The sequence below is a fragment of the Nematostella vectensis genome, chromosome 6, assembly GCF_932526225.1.
Source record: "Nematostella vectensis chromosome 6, jaNemVect1.1, whole genome shotgun sequence".
NCBI classification, from domain to species: Eukaryota; Metazoa; Cnidaria; class Anthozoa; order Actiniaria; family Edwardsiidae; genus Nematostella; species Nematostella vectensis.
Window position 1 is genome coordinate 4,124,187 of NC_064039.1, and position 21,761 is coordinate 4,145,947.

Below are 21,761 nucleotides of genomic sequence, written 5' to 3' on the forward strand. Positions count from 1 at the left end.
AAATTAAAAACGCCCTTAATTGCTATCTTATGTACACACGCGAATTATTTTCATAATTATTTCTTGTGTAGGCTTTTTAAGACACAAAAGGCTCACAACCAAAATTGCATATTACTTGATATTATTTTTCATTCCGAAGGGCTGTTTCCAAAGATAATTAACTTATCTTTTGTTTTGCAAATATCTGCAGGCGCATCAAATGTATCATTCGGGACTTCGTTTCCTATCACTCATTTATTCATTGTTTTCAAACGGTCCTTCGGCTTAATTGCCCTTTTTGTTCCTCTGCCTTCAGGGAGTTATTGGCGGCTTTGAATGAAGCTAATGAGCTTTACGGTAGAAGGCTACTTCGCTTTCATGTTTTTGTTTATCTTGCTCTAGAATCAGTACCAATAATGTATGTAAGCACTCATTGTGGCACTTTGAACATAACAATGTTATTTTTATTATACATGATGTTGCTATGGTGATAGGCTTTCAGCTAGCATGGGGGGCTGGTGCGACCCACTAAAAATTATGGTTAACCATTAACGGGTCCGTTCGAAATATACCCCTTTCTTGGATCATCCTTACACTAGCCGTTTTTGCATATCTAATTTTCTAACCCTAAGCAGCCCCTGCTTAAATCTAATATACGTTTTAAGAGAGAATCATGACACTAGTCTGCTTGATTGTTATTTGCACACATTTACGCACTGGACGTCCTGCAGCGCGCGAAAAACGCAAAGCATATTGGAATTTGCTTTACAAACCCAAAAACGCGAAGATTTCGATAAGGATTAAGTCGAAACAAGAGACCATGGTGGTCTCTTGGTCAAAAACACTCTGAAACCCTCGATACATCGGCGGATGCTTGGAGTATACGCTTAGACAAGATTTTCATATATGTTAACCTCAATAACTCAATGACATCGAATAAAATATTATCGTTACCATAGAGAGTTGGGTCCAAAAGTAATTCAATAATTTAGAAACGGGTAAGTTAAAAATGGGCATCAAATTTAGCGTTCTAAATCATACCTGTAAGGTCAATGGTTCACTAGTTTCATGCCCAACTCTGTATTTTTGTCTAGACCCCTAGGTGAATTCTTCCCGTGATCCTTTGCGCGAGTGTTAAGCCTTCCCAGAATGCTTTCCGCGGCAACCTTTTTCTCTTGTTTTTTTTTTTTTTTTTTTTTACCAATTTTAGGTCGCGGCGAAACGCCATTTACCCTGCCCATGATGCATAGTGTGGAGAATTTGTTTTACTAACCAGAGTCGCTTTGAAACGAGGCAGGGTTGATGGATCCCCAGCACTATTATGAACTGATAACTTCAGACGCTGAACAAATTTTGCTAAATTGCACATGATGTTTGTAGAAACAGTTGTCCACCTGAGCACACGTAAAGTCAGGGACCTTCATACTCGGCCCTTTTTTGATAAAATGGCCGGGGCTTCCATCATTCGAATCTGGGTTAAGTTTTGACACCACAACGCCTATTTCTTTATTAAAAAACAGTCATTTAAATACCATTATAATATAACTTTAAAAAGTCTTTCATCGCAAATGACTTGTAAATGTTACACACAGTCTTGGTGATCATAATACAAGAGACCATTAGACCATAAGACAAGTACTATGAAATTCAGGCACTAAAATAGCCTGTTTAAGTACTAAAGAATTAGAGTAATAAAAAAGTCTAAGGGAGACTAAGGGAATTGCAGAGTCCGATTGCACCCCTATCCTGTAGAGCAAGCGACATTTTGGAAGCAAACCACACAACGATCGCTAAACAGCCTTTCCTGGGCAAGCTGACCATAGTCACTAACTTGTAGGTTACCACCCAGAGTAGTCCAGGACAGTTGACCAGACAAAGTGCTACATGGTGGTGTAGTCACTAAACTGTAGATTACCAACTAAAGTAGTCCAGGACAGTTGACCAGACAAAGTGCTACATGGTGGTATAGTCACTAAACTGTAGATTACCATCTAAAGTAGTCCAGGACAATTGACCAGACAAAGTGCTACAGGGTGGTGTAGTCACTAAACTGTAGATTACCAACTAAAGTAGTCCAGGACAGTTGACCAGACAAAGTGCTACAGGGTGGTATAGTCACTAAACTGTAGGTTACCAACTAAAGTAGTCCAGGATAATTGACCAGACAAAGTGCTACAGGGTGGTGTAGTCACTAAACTGTAGATTACCATCTAAAGTAGTCCAGGACAATTGACCAGACAAAGTGCTACATGGTGGTGTAGTCACTAAACTGTAGATTACCAACTAAAGTAGTCCAGGACAATTGACCAGACAAAGTGCTATATGGTGGTGTAGTCACTAAACTGTAGATTACCAACTAAAGTAGTCCAGGACAATTGACCAGACAAAGTGCTACAGGGTGGTGTAGTCACTAAACTGTAGATTACCAACTAAAGTAGTCCAGGACAATTGACCAGACAAAGTGCTACAGGGTGGTGTATAGTCACTAAACTGTAGATGACCACCTAAAGTAGTCCAGGACAATTGACCAGACAAAGTGCTACAGGGTGGTGTAGTCACTAAACTGTAGGTTACCATCTAAAGTAGTCCAGGATAATTGACCAGACAAAGTGCTACAGGGTGGTATAGTCACTAAACTGTAGGTTACCATCTAAAGTAGTCCAGGACAATTGACCAGACAAAGTGCTACAGGGTGGTGTATAGTCACTAAACTGTAGATTACCACCTAAAGTAGTCCAGGACAATTGACCAGACAAAGTGCTACAGGGTGGTGTAGTCACTAAACTGTAGGTTACCATCTAAAGTAGTCCAGGATAATTGACCAGACAAAGTGCTACAGGGTGGTATAGTCACTAAACTGTAGGTTACCATCTAAAGTAGTCCAGGACAATTGACCAGACAAAGTGCTACAGGGTGGTATAGTCACTAAACTGTAGGTTACCATCTAAAGTAGTCCAGGATAATTGACCAGACAAAGTGCTACAGGGTGGTATAGTCACTAAACTGTAGGTTACCAACTAAAGTAGTCCAGGATAATTGACCAGACAAAGTGCTACATGGTGGTGTAGTCACTAAACTGTAAGTTACCATCAGCAGGGTACTGGTCCAGGCAAGCGGAATGACCAGGTTCAGTGCATTTGGTAAATTTGCCTGGATTGTAGAAGGACCAGCCGGTCTCCCGTCCCATATCCATCCAGTGCTCCTCGTGTCGGAAGTGGTTCGGACCGTAGCGATTACGGGCGTACATGCCCGGATTACGGACCACATTGACTAACATCCCAGCAAAGTCCACCTTAAAGAAATGAAAGGAAAAGTGTGTCATTATTGCGACCATTTTTGAGTGCTCAGGCGCGAACTTAGGGGTAGGCGCAGGTGGCGCGTCCAATCCTTCAAAATAGCACTGTTTTTCTTTGAAAGTAAAACTTTACACTTTTTTTTTTGTTTATCGGCACATTACAATTCTGGCGTAATATAATGGTTTCTAGCTGAAGCTGATACCAAACCTTTTACTCTTTTTGTAAAAGTTAATCAACGCACCCACCCCCTCCCCCGCCGCACTCAGCTAATATTGGCTACGCAGACTGTATGTGGATGTTGTGTAAGTAAATTACTTAATATGAGGCCCCTGTTTATATCTGGTCTTTGAAGTTTTGAATCCCTTAGGCGGACCAAGTACTTTCCGGAGAACCTCGCGATAAACATATATGGCAGTAGCTAATATTGCGGATCTTAGCTCCTTTATTTTTTTTCCCTCTCAAATTTCAGTCCGAAGGATCCCCCTGTACCCTGGATGCAGTGTTAGTCCAAGGAGGACTGGAGTAATTTGTCGTCGGAGCTTTAATTGATTTGTGTTGCTGCGGGAGTTGCGCCGGGGTTGTTACGCATACCTTGGTGGGTTGTTGACCGCTGGCCACCAGTAGCTCAGACTCCATCATATGCTGACCGTACATCTCTATCGTGAACCGCGAGGTCGAGATACGGAACTTGCCACCTGCTTGTCGCCCGTCGACACAACACCACAGAGAGGCATCATCATCACTTATTGAGTAACCCTAAAAGAAACAGTCAAACTAGTACAACTAAGATCTCACTAACCCCTTTTTTATCAAATTTAGCAAATATTTCTTTTCATCGGCTTATTCTAGCATCTACAAGTGGTCTTCCTGCCCAAAATGTGCACGTTACTTTGATAAATAAGAACGACATCAGAACTGGCGTGGACTACAGAGTCTCCCTATATTGGTATTCGATCATCCACCATTATGTGCTAGTCACGAATGGAATCAAGTTAGTCCACTGAGAACCTTGTCACTCCGAATATACACGAGGCGTTCCCGAACGAAAACCGAAGCTACGAATTGCGGAACAGTGCTGATGGCAAATGATGTCTTTTTATTAATAAAGACGAGTTACAGCAAAATATTGCTGATTTATTCCCGTAATATGCTGAGTCACTCACGTCACATTACCTGTTCTTTGAATTTCGGTCCAAGTTTTTTGAACGCTGTGTAGTTTGCTGTGAGGAAGGTAATATCCGCGTCGCGTTCCCATGGTAAAACTTTGTTAAGCTTCACAGCACCTTTTAGATACAAGATGATAAATCATTTTAATTTGTTTCTTTGGGAGCTTTTAGAACAACTACATGCCAGGTCTCCGCTTGCGGCTCAAAGGCCAGTCATGTGTTGCACTAGATGTGTGAGCTGTCATGTGTCGGTAATTCATCATAAATTTGATGAAAAAAAAAAAAAGAAACTAACGCCGACCTGTCAAGCCTCTTTTTAGCGCTCAAATTCCCCAGGTCCCCCATTTACTTGCTGACAGGTCATTCTGGCTCACCTAAAAGTGTGCCTTCCTGAAGCTCACAGAATAAACCCGCGTTCTCACACTCCTTCATGACAAACTTGATGGCGTCGGCGAGGTTCTCCAGATCGCACGGGGGCACCGCCAAGCTCTTGGTCAAACTACAAGTACTGCTTGAAGACGTGTACTCGTGGCCACGCCTGCACCCGTACCACCGGACCCTACCATCAGGATCCAGCCATTTCTTGATATCCCACTTCCGGGCAAAGTCCACGTAGGCTTGATCGGAAACGGGTGAGGTGTAGATGTTGAACATGACATCGGGACAGGATAATGAGAGGCGGCGAGGGGTTGAGCGCTTGAGACGCCAAAACAGGTCATGAAATGCTCCGCCTGGAAGACTGGGAAAATACGAGGAATAGAATGGGACGATCAAATGTTTGGTGTTAGGGGGTATCAACGAAAGGCGGAACAAGTCAGCTGCAAAGAAGTCATAAAATGAACATTCTGGATATAAGAAATATACAAGTAGCATAAGTGATAGTATGTCAATTTGTTGTAGTATGCTGGAGCTGTTGATGATGAAAAGCTTGAGGATCCAGAACATAAAAGGAATTGTCCACAGGGAGGAAAACTAAGAAATGAAATGATGCAGATAATGAAAATCTTTTCAATGAAAGAAAAATATATGCGGTAAAAATGCGCCATAACTAAGATTTTACACACATAAAAGACCTCTCTAAGCGCTATCTTTTTTTATCATGCTCGTTCCATTTAGTCTATTGTACCTTAAAGTAATATTCATCCATTAAAAAAAAAAAAAATCCAAGAAAGCTTTCCTCAGCAAATTTTATGGAGTTACTGACTCACAACAGCGATCTGACGTCCCCTACCTTTCGTCAAACCCAATTTGTTGTAGAACGTCCGTCTTAGCCGCCCATGGCCCGGACAAATAATCACATACAAGGCAGTCTTGGAAGGAGTAATAGTACCCTCCTCGGTGGTACATCGTCCAGTTACGGAACAAAGTTTGTTGGCAGCCGATATCCCATCTCCCTTTCTGGTCCCTGTGACTCCCACCAACGATGACCACCTCTTCGTTGGTACTCAACTCTCGAACTAATCTCTCGAGATCGATATCGTCATCAAAGTGTGTTACGTTGCTGGCACAAAATACATACGGGGTATTGACTGTCCTGATCATTTTGTCCCATAATGCCCCTTGCGCTGAGTCATCGATTCCTTGTACTAATAAAATATCAATATTAGAAACAGATAGCGTTAGCTTGGTGTCTGTCATAACATGTACCCTCATACCCGGGTAATACTTCGCGATATTTGCCAATATCCTCTCTACATGGGGCTTTTGTTGTTTCCCAGGTAGGTGTAGTATTATAGTGATGAGTCTATTAATCGGCTTAAAGTCTGTACAGTTGTCCCGCGCGAATCCCGTACGGAACCACGGGTACCCATGGGCTAGGTTCTTCCCTTGGAATGTTTCGGGACAAATTTCTTGTTCTCGTTTTCTCTCCTGCCCTGTTCTTCCTTCAGCTGGGTTGAACGAGTTGGCGTTTTGTACACGCCGCACGTGTATCGAGTCCAGAATCCTATTTATCGAAGTCACGTGTTCACCCATGCGATGATAAACAGGAAGTGACGTCACAACAGTTCTCTGAGTCTCCATCAATGCCAGCGCCAGTCCTTTCAAATCCGCGGCCAATTTCCGTCTCTCGGAATCTGCCAATTGCGAGTCGTGTAGGCTTGTTATGGGTGCGTTTGTATGCGCAGGTGTTTTCGTAACTACTGGTAAGGTAGGATAGCGCTGGTCCTCCCGCATCTTGCCAGGGTTCCGTGTAGTCGGAGCTGGGTTTGTGCACTCTAAGTGTCGGAGCACAGAACCGTCCAGCCCGATGTACGTGACAAGCTGGAACACCCCAAGGACCAGAAACACCACGGTTATCCTGGTAACGACCCATCGCACCGTGATGCGCCCCATTAGCTCACGTGATGCACGTGACGTCACTTGACATTCCTGTCACGCATTCCCGTTACACATTCCCGTTTAACGGCAAGCTTCTCGTATATAATTCCTGACTAGTGTGTTTTTCTCCACGGCATTCTCGCAGTATGTTGTTTATGCGTAGAGTCTTTCCTGACCTGAAAATGAAGGTTATCATTAGTCGTACATGGTTTTGAGTGAATATTTCATTAAAAGATTGCTTCAGGACGCGAACTACTAGCGACAGACTATCAAACAGGCGCTCAAAGCAACCAGTATCGACATTCGATAGACATCCCGATAGATGATCTCATAGATGATCTTAAGTAGTGTGTAGTTAAATACGGGTGCAATTTACGTAAATGGTGTTTCCATGCATGGGCTAAACGATAGCTTAGCAAACCTACGAGCTTTGGACGGGGAAGTGCTCTACAGAGGGAGGTGTTTCACAGATTGAGAGGCCACAATCTAGTGTTTCGCGGACTAATGCGTAAGCGATGACCTTTAAAAAAACCTTCGCATGTGTTTTCCTTTATCACTTCTCTTTTACTTAAATACACATCTGATATCCATTTCTATACTAATTCAATTTAGTTCCAAAAGCCTAGTTGAATGCTAATCGTTAGCAAAGATCTAAGTGTATGTTACGTATATTGAATACCAACATGTTTAGGGGTAGATAATGGTTCTCAGGATTTGCAAATTGCTCGCAAAATTAAGCCGCATTTTCGTGAGCTGCTCCAAATGCTCGTTTTTCGAAAAACAGTCTGTAATGTATTTGATTCACGTGACACGACCTTCAACTCTTTGCACTCATGAGATAGCTAAAGCAAGTAGGTCACGTGGCAGCTCTACCCACCTTCAATACCTAAGATCCCCTAAAGGGGACTTCAGATTCACCGACGGCGGAGGGATGACGCCAGCACACACGTTGTATTTCTCCGCGTGCTAAAATAAAAATGCGGTAGCGCGTGCTGACATCTTGCGTGTGCGCCGCCCTCGACTCTCCGCCGAATATCGATCAACCACTCCTATGTTATGATTTAAAGTTGAAAAATGCAACTGTTTATTTGCAAGAAAACTTAAAAACAAAAATCTACGAATGAGGTCTTATACGTTATTGACGATATTTTTTTTGAAATTATCTTGGTTACTCGCTGGAATTAGACGATGCAAATGGATGCTTTATGTGACCACATTGAACAAAGAGCATAAAATGGCGACGTGATTGGCTTCTTTAAGGTCTCTGCGAACCTTACGTCCCCTATTTTAAAAGATAGATAAGGTATACAGGAATATATGTTTATCTATTTCTAGATACAAAATTGATAAATTGCCACGCAAAGTCAGTAAACCAGGCAACGGATTTTTAAATAGAAATAAAATATTGTGTTTTTATTACAAGACAAAAAATGTTTACCTTTAAATAGTGCTTGTTTCACCTTTTAGGAGATGGTCCGGTATAAAAGGATACAGCAGTTTAGAGCAGGTGTTGGAACCGCTGTCTTTTAGAAAAGAGCCTAGAGTAAACTTGCAATGACAGGCTAAGACAGGCTAAGACCCCAGTCTAGCCTCTATTGGTGGAATTATAGCAAATGACTTCTTTGAAGCATTCTGCTTTCCAGGGCAACAGAAATATAGTGTTTGAAATTGTAGCGATGGCTTTTAAAAATGCATTCTCGAAACTGAAGCCTGTAAAGCTGTAACTCAGGCTAATAATGATTTTTAAAAACAGAAATGATAGTTTCTCTTTCGATTAGTTTCAGTGTTTAGGTATTAGTGTCGGCTTATCCAAGCACGTTTTTGTAAATGCTACCTTGTTACCAGCGAAACATAAAAGCTTTCCTTTTTTTAGGGAGTGTTAATTAAATACACGGAGGGGGGGGGGGGGGGGGGGGGGGAGATTTTTATTCAAGACACCTGAAAATTCCAGAGCCCCCTTTTCATTGTAAACCCTTTTTTTGGTGCCCCCCCCCCCCTTCAGAACCCCGAAATATTCAATAAATTAATAAACAAAAAAGTCTTAATATGAAAAATAAATGTCCGAGTTGATGATCCAGTTGATGATTCATTATTCTCTGGCATCTCTTCTTCACAACTTTCGGTTTCGGCTCTATTACTTATTTCATACTTTTTTTTTTGCAGGGATGTTTTTTCCTCTATCAGTTGCTTGATAATTTTTTAACCCCTCCCTCAAAATGGTCCGCCCCTGAGGACGCCTGTTTAGAAGGGGGAGGGGGTAGGGAGGAGGGGGGAAGGGGGAGGGGGAGGGGGGAGGGGAAGGGCTGCTAAGTTGATTATGTTTTAAGTTTTTTCTGGTTCAAAAATTTCAACCCTCTCCCAATCTAAAGCACGCAAATGGTGAACCTCCCCCAAAAAGGGGAACAAAAATTAAGGCCCTCCCAAAACAAAAACAAAAAGCTGAAAATAGCGTATTGGTTACTTTATTGAAATTATACTCTAGTTTTGAGATGCTCAACGTACGGCACGTTCTTCCAGCACTAGCAAATTCCATAACCGCATGAGTGTACAGCCCACAAATGTAATAAATACCCACAACTGTAATAAGAAGTTGCTCACATGCGAATGTAGAAACCCACTTGTAATAACGAGCACTCTTCACGGTGCCGTGCTGTACAAACAAAGAAAGGGGATTGGGCACTGCAAAGAATGCTTTATATTTTGTTAACCGGAATATATGGCCTTGACTGTCGCTGTTTCAAATTCAAATTGTGGGGAGACAGATGCCGCGCCCCTCCCTTCGCACGTCAAATTATTGTGTAAGGCGGGGGGGGGGGGGGGGGGGGGAACTCAGGCAGACTGACGTAGGGGTGGCTAAACACCACAAAATAGGAGAAGTTTTGATTTCGAGTCCATTTTTCAGGGGTGTAGATAAATTGTATAGGTCTGGCATGCTCCCCCGTGGAAATTTTGTCATTTTCAAATAAATGAAATGCTCGTTATTGCTAAAACCTAAATAGAAAACAGCATCATTAGCTCCTTTTCAACTCAAACATGTTTACATACGAAAGTCATGAAAGCAAATGAAAGTCATGAAAGCAAATGAAAGTTATGAAAGCAAATTCCAGACTCGTATGAGTCTCCTAAGGCCCTCCCCTAAACCCTGTATCAAAATTTGAGACCCTCCCCGCCCCCAAATCGACGCTAAAAAATCGCACCCCCCCCCCCCCCCCCCCACATTAAATAATGACCCTTCCCTCAACTGATAATAAACTGTATCGGTAGGTAAATCCTACTTTATATACTGAAAGCTGAAACTTAAGCTTCAGCCTATTCCGGAAACAAAAGTAAAATACCCGTCAAAATTAATCACACTGCTGTCATCCAATGTGTTTTAAGGTGTTTTATGCGTGTGAACAATCCAAAAAGGTGCACAAATTAGTCGATGAATAAGTGGGGGTCATGTATTTGTACGAGTTTTGTTTGATATTTAGTTCTTTGGGAAAATAATTTGTTAAAATCTATCCTCTCTTGTTTGCCCTACTAACAAAGGCTTACCCAGGATTGGCTGAGGGGCGACCGGCCAGGGGGTGGCCCAGGGGGTCCGGGCCCCCAGCAAAAAATACAGTAAATGTATGAGACATTACCTACAATACAGGAGAAAATGCCTTGAAAGGGCCTTTTGGGTCCCCTCCTGTTAAAAATCCTGGCTACGCCGCTGCCTGCGCACCCCCCTATGTACGCGCTTGTTTTACTTTAATAAAAAGGATGCTTAGGAGTCATTTTATGCTTGGAGGACGCGTATTGTGGTTTCACCTGTGGTATAAACAATTCAGTAGACCGCTGGTAAAGACAATGCCTTGATCGGAATTCACACGCTTTCATCACACCAAATGCCCATACCAGGCCTTAAATAAGTCAACCCCCAAATAATACAAGAAACTTCCTATATCCCATACCTATATCCTATACCTATAGAGATATCCACCTGTCTGAATTTGTCTTTCTCAAATATCCATACCGCCTTGATATATTATTGAATACACGCACTCTTTACTAGTAGGAGCTAAAATACAACTTCTTGAGGCCATGCATCTCTGTCTTTTCTTAAATTAGCCAATTCTGTAGCTTAATACGACCAACGCATTAATCCCCATCTTTTACTTTCAATTAGGACCGTCACTTAAACAATTAGGGAAAAGACAGACTCCAAGAGTATAGCAAAAAGTCATTTTAAGACACGTATAATATTTAATCTATAAAATGGGCTTTTATGAAGAAATCCAAACCACTTACTTTTGGGCTTTGAGGCTGTACTCAGCAACTCATTTTTTCATCACTTAGAAATCCTTGAAAACAAAGAGACACTCTAGACAACTCGCTGATCGCCCGCTTGTCGGTCTGGTGAGACTTTGTATACCCACAGTACGACATACTATCGTTAATTCCTTCCAATGACAGAGACTTGATTAACTTAATCAATTATAGATCTAAAACATCCAGTGAGTAAGCAATAGAATCCGTTGTTTTTATTTGGGGGTATGTGGAACAACGTGCACGTCACCGCAACGAAATTTTATATTAGTTCGACTAAACTAAATAAAATACCGGCTCCATAGAGCTCCCGCAATTTCGTTAAACACACAATCTAATTTCGCACTAACTAATATTTTTTTCCGAACATTCTTTCAAGTTTTTAATCAGGGGTTTTGACAAAGCAGGTACAAGTAACAAAAGACACAGAGGGAAGCCTGTGGTAAACAAAGGCGGAAACCGCAGACTGCTATGTCAGCGGTATATATATTTATATATACGCTGTTCGAGTAAGATGCCCTGGACGCAAGATACACATTGTCGCGGGTTATTAATAGCAAATAACATTTTCATTTTTATTATAGAAAGTCAAGCATTCGTCATTCCCTCTTACCACCATCGATGGCTAAGTGGTATATTGATTATGTCATTAAAAATAAAGATGTTTGCATCCCTAGTGAAATATTCATGAATGTATGCTTACGCACGTTTTTGTTATTTTTTTTTTTTACACACGGCTAATAGAGGTTTTAATGAAGATAAACAAACGCTAACTTATGCGCCACCTTAACAAATGGCTCTTTACTCTCAGTTCTTGAGCATCTAACACCTTGTTTATTTTAAATAGTTTTAAATATTGTTTTGTTCCGTGGTCACAAAAACAGTCAAATAGTGTTATGTTTTAATTATAATCGGCCACTTGCTTTTTTCTCTAATATAATAATGCTTGTTCCGATGTCAACGTGTATTTAATGGCCTGGTGCCCGCTCGGTATTTCACTCGATTGGTCATTATTTTGGACGAGGAATTTAAGTGTCACTAATGCTAAATGCACAATGACCATTTGTTGAGTTTCGTTCGCTTTCTGTGCCAAATTGCGTGCCGCCCCCCTTATGCAAATACAATACAGCTTTTATTAAGTCCTCTCTTCGAAACAAGAGCCCCATAATTGCTTATTTAAAAAAAAGTGAGCCCTCAAAATATCCTCCATTAAAATTGAGGCATGTCTTTTTCGTTAATAAATCTTCAACTCTAAAAAGATTGCCTATATTTGTTCTTTGTTACTGTTAGTGTTGGTTTAGCTAAAATTAAGACCTATTTAAAGAAGAAGTCTATACTTGAAAATAAGCGATCTTTTCCACTATTTGTTATTTTCCCTCTACTCCAAACCGTAGTTTTTCCCGCTACTGTATTTATCCATATATATAATATTATACACCAAAAACTGGTATTCGACTCTGCCAAATGTTCATCTTTAATAAGACTTCTTCAGGGCAGACGCTCTGACGCAGCTTGATTTTAAGTTATTTTAGAGCACAAACTAAATAAGTGCTTCCCATACATAGGTTACTACGGTTAATTTCAAATATAAGTCAAACATTTAGTGACGCTGCGACAGCATTATTTTCGCGTTACGACAATTGCTCAAATAATATAAGCGAACCCAGCCTTTTGCGTTATATAAATAATAAAGCTTGAACATACCAAGATAGCAGCCTAAGTTATTTCAATCGTCAAGGTGTTTCACAGCTCTTAGAGATCCCAAAAAAATCAAAAATAATATCCAGCCTTAATGTATCACTGGTTGTTGTGTAGTGACAATAATCTAAAAGAACTATCATCAATCAAGCGTTGTTCTTAAAAGAAAGCTTGACTTTGTGAGTCATAATACGCATTGTCCTTGATAAAAAATGTAGTGGTAACCAGGCCCGTACCCAGAATTTTTCTTGAGGGGGTTCGAAATCCGTAAAAGCGTTTTCCTAGGTCGTAAAAGTCTAATATTTTACGAGTTGCTATCACCATTTGCTTATCACTTCTCAACATTTATTAAGTTACTCTGAAGAATTTACTTAGTATTAACGCTAACATGATGTTTTCTATAACTCCATTTTGTATGTTACTGCCCCTTTCTTCATTAAAATATCAAAGCTAAAAAATAAGCGCTAGGAAGACTCCAGAGCATATTGTGAACTTTTCTGTTAGGAAAGTCAAGTTATGAGTGCGACGTAAAAACAAAAACTTACCTTGAGTTATAGAGTACCAAACCATCATAAAGCGAGAAGGAAATACGCCACGATCAGTAATGTCATTTCCTCATATTTGAGGTGGGCTATTTACTTACTTAAGATTGCGATCAATCTTTCATTATTTTCTATTATATTTTTTCAACAATCGTACAATTATTTCTAGAGTTTTCTAAAAAGGTGTTGTGATTCAGCGATTCTCTATTGGGAGGGACGCATAAGAGAGGGTATATTTACAAATGTTAAAAGCTGACAGTGAGAAACATACATCACCCTCCAGGTGTAGCGGGTCTGATCCTAAAAACGGAGTCTTAACGAAAGACGCTATCCACGAAGAACACATTTGAAGGTGTTTAAAACCCTTTCCAATTGATAGAAATGATAGCAAGCAGTAAATAAGGTTTGGTTGAAAAAAAGATGCGATGGGAAAACACTCGAAAAGACGAAAAATAAATAGGAAAGGATATAGTTTACGTGATGGAAAATTCTTTTCATCTTTAAAGGCTTATACATTATACATAAAATGCCTAACATCTGCACTTTTACCAGCGTTAAATCTCCTTGTGGTTACGATTGGTCGATGACTGAGCAGATATAATTTCAATCAAGGAAAATTGACGAAATACAATACACCAACCCACTTCATGTTTCATCATCTGTTACACCAACTAATGTTTGCGTTTGCTTTTGCTTTTGCAACAAGGAAAAGAGCCACAATTTCCTTGACGAATGAACAGGGTTGTTCCAGGTGCGACTAATAAATTCCATTATAACAATAATAAGCACTCAATTGTTGCCTTTCCAATGTACCGACCACAAACTAGCGCAATATTCGCTACCCACAGAAAACCATTACGTATTTCTACCATAACTCTTTGGGGCTCTTAGCACAACACAGCAAAAAGTAAACTTTCTCAGCTTGTGGGTCCATAGCAACCTATCTGCGTCGATTTTCGTTATTTTCTTTTTTAAGAAGGTCGCGCACTTCTAGTAGCTAAAAATAAAACGACCCTCGATGAATTGAGCGCACGTTTCTCTATTTTCTGCCATTACGGTGCCGATAGAGGCAAACAATGCTATGCAGTCGATTACGGAAACTTTTGTCTCCTTGTCAAATTAAATGATAAAGTATTCACTTTGTTTCGATTTATACGCATTTTTTTCCTGATTTTTGTTGTGAATCAGAAGCGCTTTCAGCCCTTTCCTGGAACAATGAGTTGCAAATATCACGCAAATATCTTTAGTTTTCTAACGAATTCATCGAATTTTTATATTGATTACCTTACAAAAAAATGATGCAAACAATGTAAAGGAGTATTCGACTACTCACCCAGCTTGTTTATGGTTTCATTTCCTTGCTCGTGAGCTCTGAGATGTAATAGAAATAAAGAGTGCATTGGTCTTAACGTCTCGCCCAACGAAAAACCTCTAACACCCTATCAAGACAATCCAAATGCCCTAGCACCTTTGTGATTCGATGAGTGAATGTATAACCATTAAATTTTTCATTACGAAAAAGGATACAATAAAACAATGAAACGTAACACCGTGGTGCCAGAAGACTAATATAAACTATTATAGATTAGCGAAATACTTATCATTCGTTTTGTTTCCGGATATACCTGCGTAGGTATTTTCAAATAAAATATCTTTTTTAGTGTATCGACAATTTAGGGTTAAAAGATAGAGTGATTCTTTAATCAGTATCGACATGGTGAATAAACCATTGACTGATAATGATTCCACTGATCCTGGATCCCTAGGGTATAGCTAGGGTGACACGTTTTATTCTTTGGTTCTTTTAATCAGTATCGACATGGTGAATAAACCATTGACTGATAATGATTCCACTAATCCTGGATCCCTGGTATAGCTAGGGTGACACATTTTATTCTTTGGTGGAAAGAAGTGTAGGTTCAACTCAAAATTCGAGGACAAAATACAAATCAAGAAAACGATTTACTAATCTTTTCGTCCGGCGAAAAATAGGGGAGTCTAACGTTGAAACATATTTCATTGCCTAAGACTAATGATCGTTTGAACATTTTAGCCGAATGTCACAACAAATTCTTCCCCGATGAAAAACTAAATTGAAAAACGTTCTTCTGATTTATTTTAAATGACTGAGTTGATACTAAAGAATAATAAAAAAGGCTTTCTATTTCTAATATTATATCCAAAGTCTACGGCTTCCGCAATACAGATAATGTCCAGCACATAAGCGTTTATCAACAGACTTACTTTGCAGGTAGCCATACCAGCATATACACCTCAGTCTTGCTAACTGAGTTTTCGATTGTTGTCCCTAGATCCTTATTGATATAAAAACTTCTTGCTGAACTTACAAACGCAAGAGATTTTATTGGTTTTAGTATTAAGACTGCTGAGTCTTCTATGTAAATCCCCACCGCAACCTGCCTTTCTTTATTACTGAAACACATAGTGAAACACGCTGATTGAAAACAGCGTTATATTCGCCATGACAGTATGTCACGTTTGACAGGATGAAATTATTTTTCAAGACCTATATTATTTGATCCCAGATAAGTTGCACAGTTCAGGTTTAGAATGCCAATTTCTGAAAAAAAGGTCTTTTGTGCGAAGTCTTCTCAGTCTTGGACATGAACCAATTATCAATAAGACGCGGACCTCGGTCCTAAATGATTGAATAATAAAAAGCTGTTGAACCTGCAATGATTTGAGGGGTTGTCTTGTAGACATAAAGGTTACTTTTTTCTCTTTTATGTGTTGATATAGTCGTGCACATATCGGGTCTCCATGGCAGCAGCGGATATAGGGGGACGGTTTAGGGGTTTAACCCCCCCCCCCCCTTTTCTGCCAGAAAGCCATATGTAACAAAAACATTACCCCCTCCCCGCTTTGTCAATGACCCGTCCCCCCCCCCCCCTCCTTAGCGAAAAGCTAGATTCGCCTCTTCAGGATGTGCGATCGGCGTGTTTCCGTACCCTGCTCGTACTGTGGATTCGAGAGTCTTTAAAATTACCTTGTGTTAGAAACCATCGATGGCTGACTTAGGGAAGATATAGTGTTATTTTAAGTGCATCCAAGCTTTCAAAAATGCGTCCAGTTTTGTGTTTTATTCGCACAGTTTTGGCCTCTGGATAATGCACTTGGGACAGCGAAAACAGTAACAACGTCGAAAGCTTACTAAATCCTTTTTTGTATTATTAAGGCTTCACTTTTCTTCGGGAGAAAAGTATAACTTATATCCTTGATAGGGGATTGATTTTTTAAAAAATCATAAATGACCAGTAAGGGCGTGGCTGTGTCCCCCTACCGTGCCCCCCCCCCCCCCCCCCCCCCCCCCCACTCTTCCAATATTTCTAGGCCTGCTACAGCTCTTTCGGAGCTTTTGATCATTCCTTCCGGGTGCTTAGCCAGGATTTGCTGAGGGCAGGCGTGTCATAATGTATGTTATATATAACAACCAATATTTGGGTGTTCCTCGAAAAGGGAACCACTTTTTGGCGGTTTATGGTTGGGGGGAGGTCGCGCATCTATTGCCTAGTTGACGATAGCTGAGGACTTGATTCTCGATCGACTCCTCAGATCTTCCTCTTTTAAATTTGCAGACACACATAGTGCTGCTTTGAGGTCCATATGGAGCAAAGTTGTACATATACAACCGTTAGAACAACGTTGATTCTCAGCCGAGCAAAGTTTCAACGGGACAAACAGGCCTTTTAGGAACTCACTTGCAATAAACTTTGTTGGTCTGAAGATGGCGGTCGTTCAGAGTTGCTGACTTAGTTTAGATTCATATCGGTTCCGAAACTATGCTAACTAAAGTTTAGATTTATTTACGCTACAGCCATGGAAATTGGCGGTTTTTCGGGTGAGAAATCAATTAAGCAAATTTTCAGGCCTCGCTTTAAATCATCTGGAAAACAGCCCATTCTGTTATTTACTTCCGCCTTCAGCCAACCCCTTCATAGAAATTGTTAAAGGATGAATGCTTGTTATTTTAGATGAAAGTGAAACTCTGTTTTCCTCTTAGAGTTCTGTCAGTTGTAAATTTCAGAAGAGGGATTTTTTATTAAGGGTAAGTATATCAAAAAGTCATTGCTAGTTTAAATAAAACAAAAAGTAAGCACGGGCGTTTATCACGAGCTTGTTTGGAGCCAATTTCTTTCTTCCAGGTCAAAATGTGTGTGATACCCATGGCTACAACATTTGGCGTAATGTAGGCTGGGTTTGAGGGATTTTTGGGGCCGTATACTATGACCTTGGCATGGTGTCCTGTTACCTGAAAATTGTTCAATTCACTAACTTTTAATGCATTATGCATCAGAACAAAGCACTGTTTGGTAATTGGGTATGTGGTGATAATGTGCCATAAAATATCTGCTCAATACTCTTTTTAACACATTTGAGGAAAACGATCGGCTCAAAACAAACGCGTGGATAAAACCCCATTTAAAATGAACCATTTCAGCAAGCAAAAAAGAAAGGGGACAGGATTTGGAGTAATTTTCTGTCTCAGAGACCTTTAGATCGAGGTTTTACCAGTTTACCGCAAACAGGGAACCGCTGTTCCACAACAACAGAGACGAGAGAGACTGGGAGTACCCGTGAAAGCTGCGTTTTTCATCATCTAGAATGGTGACTTAAATCGGGAAAGGTTCTTTATCAAGAATTTTCTTACTGAAGTTATCTTTGCAAAAACACGTGCCTTGGAAATCTAAGCTAACTTATATTTTTCCAAGGTAAGAAATGTTTTTTCGGCGGCTTCATACCCTTCAGCCTTCTCTCGTCCAGTGGCATTTTGGCTCTGGTACCCAGGGTATACCCTTGGTTGATAAAATTTGACGCTAAATTTGCTTGAAATGTATTCTATTTTGTCTTATGATCTTAATAAAAGAATCTACCAAAATTATTGGTGAGGGATCAGGGAGGTAATAGCGAAATCTAAATCAGCCCTATGATCATCAGAGGACATATACAATATATTCTTTTTATTTATGTGTGATAAATTCGAAAGAAAAATCATAAGGAAATGTGTTTACGTTTGAGGTTGATTTGTCATTTGACACGGATCTCATCTAAATGAAGAAAAACGATTAAGTGTGTTCGTGTTAAAAAAATATGTTTCACGGGAACTCGAAATTATTGCACTCACATCGTTGTTCTCGACTTGATGAAGATCGTTTATTGAGATCGAGTTTGTTTTTTAGCGTAGGATATTGTAAACAAACTCTGAGGAAATCACCTGGGGTCCTGCATAGTTTACTTAACACTTTTTGGGCGGGCTATTCATTTCGAAAGAATCTGTGACTTCAGGGTACCGCTCAAATTGCTGAAACTTGCTGAAAACAGAAAAAGGCTTCAAGATCCAATTCAACGAAGGGAGATATTACATTTTGATGGTCTGTGCTATGCCAGATATTCAACTCAAAGCAGATTATAATATTTAAAAAGAAAAAAAGTATTTTCATGGTTTAATTGATTATTTATTACGGGACTGACCGCGTTATATCGCCGTAGCAGAGAGGGGCACTGACCCTCCCACCCCCAAAAAAATCAATTCTGTCAATCAACCTCTTGACGAGATGATGATCAAATGCGCTTAAAAAAGAAAGTAAAATCCGAAAAGGAAGTAAAAGAAATAGGGGTTATTTGCCGGGTGGGAGGTCCGTATCGTGAAATACCGTGACCGAGGTCTTGAAAATGAAGGCCGAGGTCAGTATTTTCAAGGCCAGGTCACGGTATTTCACGATACGGACCGACCTTAACCCAGTAAATAACTTTTTTGTTTTTTTTTTTTTTTTTTTTTTCAGCGCCAGAGCGAGCAGCGCGCGCAAAATATCGATTCTCGGACCTAGGGCAGATACAGGAATCTCCCGACCGCTTTATTAGCCAGAATGCAGGATTCTTTACCGTGACCACTAAAAAAAAAAAAGAAACTTATACATAAAAATAAAACGTTAAATAAAAAGCTATGTAAGGCAATAAGGTGACCCTCCCCCAATATTTTTGGATACTATGCACTGTACACTGTTGTATCGTGGCAGAAGGTTTTGATCGTGTTGAACAAGTTAGTGCACTATGAAAGAGTTGGCTCCGAGGAGCCTTTAGCCCTGTGCAAACCTGCCAGCATGTTGGCAATAAGTTCACGCGTGACTGGCGTTTGATGCATGACGGGACCAAAGGAACCCCAAGACTCCATCATTGTAGCTTCTGCGCATGTGCGAGTAGCTACTTGTCATCACGTCGAAAAAAAAGAAAAAAAGTAAGATCTGCCGCGGGGTTTGCTGGGAAAATTTGACTTCGGATACACTTCGGGATATGATCGTTACGAAGCGCCAGCCGGCGTCTCGTCCTCTTCAGGACGGGACGCCGGCAAAAATTGGCGTGCGCGCGCAATCGAACGTGCGCGAGGCGGCGTCCTCTTGCCGGCGTCGTGGATCTAAATCACCCTAGTGTGTTTTTGAGGACGGAACGTGAGGTATGTCCAAAATTACTTTCCTACCTTTCACTTCGTTCGTTTAAAATTTCAAATCGTGAATCATAAAAAAGGCGCTTTAATACGACCAAAGAACACGCAAAAATTAAACATAAACACAGCACTAGACTACACACGTCTTTTCAACAACTTGTTTTTTTTATTTTTCACTAATTTTGATTTTCGCCTTCCCTGCTAGCAGAGGCCTCTTTTCTCTGTATTTCGCTGGGCTGGAGTTCGCGAGGAAAAGATACCTCTGCCATGGGTCGCAAGTTCGTTTGATCAAACCGCCGTCCACGATCGTGGACGAGATCCAGAGCGCATGCTCCGTTCATTAATTACTGGACACTATTTGAGCCCACAATGACTAGCGCATGCATAAAACGTATATCCGCTGCGGGATAATAAGCCCGCATTCGAAACGGCGTCTTCCGTAGAAATATCACGCGACGAATTATAAAAGAAGCCATTCAATGCCTTATCTTTATTCAGAATTTTCTCTCTTTTGACTAACGAGTCAATCTTCCGTTTACAGGTTTTGCATATTCTTCTGGGAATAGCTGATCAAAGTTTAACAAAAAGTTTTGTAACATTTTTTTCGAATCCAACTGTGCGATATTTACATCAAAGAAACTCGCCTGCCCAGATGTCTTGAAATTAATCCCACAAACAAGACAAAACTCGTCTTTGCTGCGTTTGTTGTTCAATCTTTTTAGTGACGTTGTAGGTGATTGAAATTGAACAGTTGTTTTCTTTTTTCGGAGAGGAGAACTAACCGGAGTTTGATTCATGATTTCCGACTAAACCAATGCAAAGCATATTGACAGCTTTCGCGCGATGGTACGGGTTTTGGCACGTCGGTCGCTTATTAACGCTCACGCATGCGCAACAGAAACAGTTTCGACCCATGGCAGAGGTATCTTTTCCTCGCGAACTCCAAGCCCAGCGAAATACAGAGAAAAGAGGCCTCTGCTAGCAGGGAAATTTTCGCCCTATGTTTACCGTAAAACCGATAGGGACAAATAAAGAGCTTGGGCTACCTGTGCACAAACTCGCAAAAGCAAGATACAAAATCGCAAATGCAAAGTACAAACTCGCAAAAGCAAACTACAAATTAGCAAAAGGAAAATACAAACTCGCAAAAGCAAAACACAAACTAGCAAAAGCAAAATACAAACTCGCAAAGGCAAAATACAAACTCGCAAAAGCAAAATACAAACTACTCGCAATAGCAAAGTACAAAGTCGCAAAAGCAAAATACAAACTAGGAAAAGCAAAGTACAAACCCGCGAAAGCAAAATACAAACTCGTGATGTTGTTTGCAAAACATGGAAATCCGAAACCGAATAGGGCAGTGGCCCCGCTGGGCTTCCGTAACCTAAACATGTAAAAACATTATAACAACTGTGAAGAAAAAAGGTCTTTGCATCGGTAAGCTTACGATTTTCTTCGAAGCAACAGCTTTAACAAGAAGCATGAATTGTGGCGCTATGTAGCTCACAGAAAAAGCTAACTTTTTGTGTTAAATGTGAGATTTCGGTGTTCAAGAATACGAAAAACCTTGCCGTGAATGACTTACCTCTAGCTGTCTAGAATGGGTAAACGTGAACTTCAAACGGCAAACTCATTCAAACGCGACGGCAAGTCCTGGTCACGTGACTGCTTGAGGTTCGCGGTCACTCGAAAATCATGAACTCGAATTTCCCGCTAACTCGACTGTTTTTCGTTTCCCTCGGCCTAATTCAACCCCGATAACTCAAACTTTGGTCCCATGACTTTTCATCAAATCAAGGAAATAGGTTCTGTGTTACTGGATTATCGTTCGATACCCGAACGTCTCTCTATTTAGTGGCGAGCGAGGTGACGGTGAAAATTGCTCAACGATTGCCTCGACGACGGGAAACAATCACGTCATTTTTCCAGCCACAATAGTAAAAAAGTACATTGCTGCCTACTGACCTCTTTGCTTAAAAAAGACCACGTGATAACTGTCGAAAACCTT

The 21,761-nt window shown here is 40.6% G+C and overlaps 1 protein-coding gene across 10 annotated transcripts; it reads right to left on the minus strand.

Annotated features, from left to right (window-relative positions):
* Positions 1–1,455: 1,455 nt before the first annotated feature.
* On the minus strand, positions 1,456–21,633 carry LOC5502641. 10 transcript variants are annotated; one of them, XM_032370920.2, is made up of 8 exons: positions 21,339–21,633; positions 18,527–18,623; positions 14,627–14,664; positions 5,673–6,936; positions 4,816–5,180; positions 4,449–4,558; positions 3,867–4,031; positions 1,456–3,271 (listed from the first exon to the last, which is right to left on the minus strand). In XM_032370920.2, the coding sequence occupies exons 4-8, from the start codon at positions 6,773–6,775 to the stop codon at positions 3,032–3,034; spliced, it is 1,983 nt and encodes a 660-aa protein (XP_032226811.2). In that variant the 5' UTR covers positions 6,776–6,936; positions 14,627–14,664; positions 18,527–18,623; positions 21,339–21,633; the 3' UTR covers positions 1,456–3,031. The 10 variants fall into 10 exon arrangements, with proteins under 10 accessions (XP_032226811.2, XP_048585450.1, XP_032226810.2 ...); XM_048729493.1 differs by having other exon boundaries at positions 18,437–18,623; XM_032370919.2 differs by lacking the exon at positions 18,527–18,623.
* Positions 21,634–21,761: the final 128 nt, after the last annotated feature.

Coding starts and splice junctions, on each gene's coding strand:
- LOC5502641 (XM_032370917.2), bottom strand. CDS start 6,775: ATGGGGCGCATCACGGTGCGATGGGTCGTTACCAGGATAACCGTGGTG. Junction 5,181..5,672: donor CAAATTGGGTTTGACGAAAG/GTAGGGGACGTC, acceptor GTATTTTCCCAG/TCTTCCAGGCGGAGCATTTC. Junction 4,559..4,815: donor TCAGGAAGGCACACTTTTAG/GTGAGCCAGAAT, acceptor TGTATCTAAAAG/GTGCTGTGAAGCTTAACAAA.